The sequence below is a fragment of the Octodon degus genome, unplaced genomic scaffold, assembly GCF_000260255.1.
Source record: "Octodon degus isolate 3935 unplaced genomic scaffold, OctDeg1.0 scaffold00109, whole genome shotgun sequence".
Lineage (NCBI taxonomy): Eukaryota > Metazoa > Chordata > Mammalia > Rodentia > Octodontidae > Octodon > Octodon degus.
Window position 1 is genome coordinate 3,166,475 of NW_004524685.1, and position 3,785 is coordinate 3,170,259.

Here is a 3,785-nt window from a genome sequence, read left to right on the forward strand (position 1 = left end):
CCTGCCAAAATTACTGAGTAAACAAGTGGATACCTTTGCTTAGTTCCTTTTCAGTATCTTGCTGGATTAGGAAGGTGAAACTCCTTGTGCAATGTATGAAAAACAGCAACTGGAAGAAAAACACCCATATTTTTGTAAACCTGGAACATGATGGACTTTTCTTTTTAGATACTGTCTCACTGTGTAGCCCAGGCTGGCCTTGCACTGATAGTGAACCTTCTGCCTCAGCTGCCCAAGTGCTGGGATTATAGGCATGTTCCACCATGCCCAGCTTGATGATAGACTTACAAACATGGCCCAGTGTGCGAACCTGCTCTTCTTTAATTGATCTCAGTCATCAGAGTGGGTGTAATTCCAGGATGTTGACCCTGAATGATGAACTGCAATATGTTTTAAGTTTATTTATTTTCTTCTTCTAAAAATAAAATCAATCGTAACTTCAGTAATTCTTATGATTTAAAAAGTATATAGGCAGGTGTGGTCTTTACAGATAAAAGATTAATATGTGTATTGAAGTGAAATTAGGGAAAATTATGGTCTTACAGTCAGTGTCTGATTTTATTTTACTAGTATCTTTTTTTTGTATTTTAGGTAAGGGTCTACAGGGTGTTCAGGGCTTCACTAGTAGATCGGACTTATAGTAAGCTCCCTGTTTACAGCCTCCCAAGAGCTGGGATTACAGGTGCGTGCCACCATGCCCAGTATCAATTGCCCTCTCAGCGTGCCCTGGGAGTGGGGCCAACATGGCAGGCCCGGAGATTGAACTCCTGGCCTCTGAGACAGCTTGTAGGCACTTTAATCCACTGAGCTATTTGGCCGACCCTTTACTAGTACCTTAATAAACACAGATTGTAGTGAACAGGAACTCAATAATATTGTATGGACATTTGGAGATTTTCAGTGAATCTGAAAATATTATTTAAATTATTAATAACAGCAACTAATACTAATAGCTTCAATACCCAGTTCATCTTCCCAAATATTATTTACTTTCTTTTTTACATGTACATTTTGAGTAATCAAATGACATTTTTAACTTCTTTATGAAATTTGAGGATAATTTCAAAAACAGTTCGTCATAAAATAATACATAACCACAGATGAGTGTGAAAAAGGATCTTTATTCACAACTTGATAAATTAATGAATAAATAAAATTAGTAAAGTTGAGTATTGATAAGTTGTTCACATACCCATAGAAAGCTTATTTTTATCAAAATAACATTTCTAGACCACTTATTAATATTTTTGTCGTTCAGGAACTCACTGGATAAATTTTAAAATTCATAAATATCCTTTGCTTATGTTGTTTGGGTCTTTAAAGCCGTGTTCCAGGTCTGTTCGAAGAGTTTTTCTTTTTTATGACACAAACAATGGTACTCACGATAATACTTATGACTACAACAGACACTATAACTGACAACACCACAGTAAAAACATTAACTCCAGAAGAATTTTTATCAGGACTAGTATTAGGTTGACTTTCATCAGGACTGGGATCTGCTTGAGGAATAAACAAAGCCACTTGAGCAATGTTGGACACCTTCGAGGTCAAGTTGCTTTTGTCTACACTTTGGATGGCAATGAATATATGGGTTGTGTTTTCTTCTGGGATACTTCCTGGCTTAAATGTAAAGCTTTCCTTGGAGTTGGCCTCCTTTGGTGACAGGCCAGTGGTGTTAACTTGAAGGGCGTCTTCAAAACTGTCTCTCAGGTCAAGCATACTTCCACTTATCCTGACGATATATTGTTGAACTGAGGAACAAAGTTACATGTAGTTTAGTAGCTGCTGCATGTTAATTTCCTTCCATTCACTCTCAAAGATCTTTAGTTATACAAAGTATATCCTTATCTTGGAAGTATTAGTTTTTTGTTGTTGTTTTGTTTTTGTTTTTTTTTTGCTCCGAATGCCTTTAGGGCAGGTTTGGCTGGCTTGAATTGTAGGGATAGAATCACAGCAACCTGAGCCTGACTGCTTTGTTGAAGCAGCCACTTAAAGAACTGAGCTAAGGGGCAGGCTCCCAGTATTTTTTTTTTTAATAAGAACTACATTTTTGCTTTTACATTTTGCTCAATTGTATGAAGAGTAGGGCTGAATAAAATGTGTTATGTTTGACTGATTCAAAAATATCAAATTTTAAAGTTAATAGTTTGCTGAACTATCCATTAGATACTAAGGATAGTTAGATACTAAGGGAAACCTTAACTGTTAACACCCTTTCACAAAGAGCATCTCTAACCACATGCATAAGCAACATGACACTTCGTTCTTACCTTTGCCAACATCAAAATCCTCTCCTGGTGCTGTCCATGTCAGAGTGATCTCTTCTCCTTCAGGCGTGGCATTCAGGTCTGTGATTTGACTTGGTGGGAACACATCAGTGGCAGATGATGTAAATCCTGATACCACGAACGCACCTCCAGATGCTGTTCTGCTGAAACTCTCCACAACCGTCTCAGCATTCTCATCAGTTTCAGGTCTTGGTGGGTTTCCTTCGATCTCCCCTACATTATATAATCTCTAGTTTAAAACGGGCAAAAGTGGACTGGTGTTTTTTTTTTTTTTTTTTTTCAACACAGTGAGTTGTTTCCCTTATTTCACTTGTCTTTTTGTTTTTGCTATATACACAGGTGTCTTTTTTGCTAAGTCTGTGACACAATATTAAGCCTCAAATTAATGGGGGAGCTCTATCATTAGTACCCTAAACGGGATGCTGTATGATAAAGATAGGTAGCAGATTGCTTTGGAATGAAGACTAAACAAGAATAATGTTAGATAATTACGTGTATGCCCTGGCTGTCTCAAAAGATCTTCAAGCTAGAAATATATGTGGGGCAATCACTGCCAGTTCCTTTTCAATGATTTGGCCAGGTCCTTCCTTCCCTGCTGCAGCTACAATGGCTATTGCAGCTGCTAACAAACAGCCTTAGAGAATCAGTCACAAGCTAAGGGACCAGAAAAGGAAAGGTAGCTAAGAATTCAGTGTGTGTGCTTGGCGTCACCTTACTCTACACACTTTTTGTGTTATTGCATCAGGCACTCCAGTGACATAACAGGTAAGATCTGAAGAATAAGTCCGGCCTCTGGTCTGTCCTTATGTTCATTATAAATTAGATTGTTTCCTGTCCTGAGCTAAAAATTGGGCACATTATTATTGGTATCATCAAGGTATTTCCAAGTAACATAACGTTGGATTTTTTGAGTACTTACTAAGTGCCTGACTTCTTTCCAAAGCTGAATTTGGGCTACAGTTAACTGAGTATTCCAGTTCAGAAATAGGAAGTCTATCTTTTGATGTGAAATGAAGTCTACCTGAGTCATATCAAATTTTAAATATTATTCCAGTTGTCACTGGCTTCAGATAGCATGAGGTACTCACCATTCACCACCCAGCCTGGTATATATGCAGCTCTGCTCCGTGGATGCCCTAAACGTCGCCTGGCAGAGTTTGTTCCTGCATGAGCTCGCACTTTCAAGCTGTATCTGCCATTTTCTGAATAAGCTGTGAAGTACCGGGAGTAGACGCCATCATCTTTGAATGCATCAGCACCTAGTCATAGAAATGGCAAAAACAAATTATTGAAAATAAAACAATAAATCCATACATTTTTCTAAGAGAAACATTGGTCTCAATATGCATTCTTGTTTAGATTGAGTATGTTATGGGAATAGTCCTGTGGAGAACATTTTTTGTAATGCTCTGCCAAAACAGTATATTGATGAATTGATACCAATTAGGTTTTTTTACTCTATACCCTGACCAGTGGTGTGCATGATGCTTGTAC

General features: G+C 37.9%; 1 protein-coding gene across 1 annotated transcript in view; it reads right to left on the reverse strand.

Moving 5' to 3' along the window:
- Nucleotides 1-1,317: 1,317 nt before the first annotated feature.
- Nucleotides 1,318-3,785, reverse strand: part of LOC101579078 (calcium-activated chloride channel regulator 4-like) — a 25,736-nt gene continuing 23,268 nt past the window's right edge. Inside the window, exons 8-10 of the mRNA XM_004639317.1 lie at nt 3,380-3,550; nt 2,274-2,504; nt 1,318-1,754 (exon numbers count right to left, since the gene is read on the reverse strand). Coding sequence (XP_004639374.1) covers nt 1,318-1,754; nt 2,274-2,504; nt 3,380-3,550 — 839 coding nt within the window. The remainder of the gene's footprint in view (nt 1,755-2,273; nt 2,505-3,379; nt 3,551-3,785) is intronic.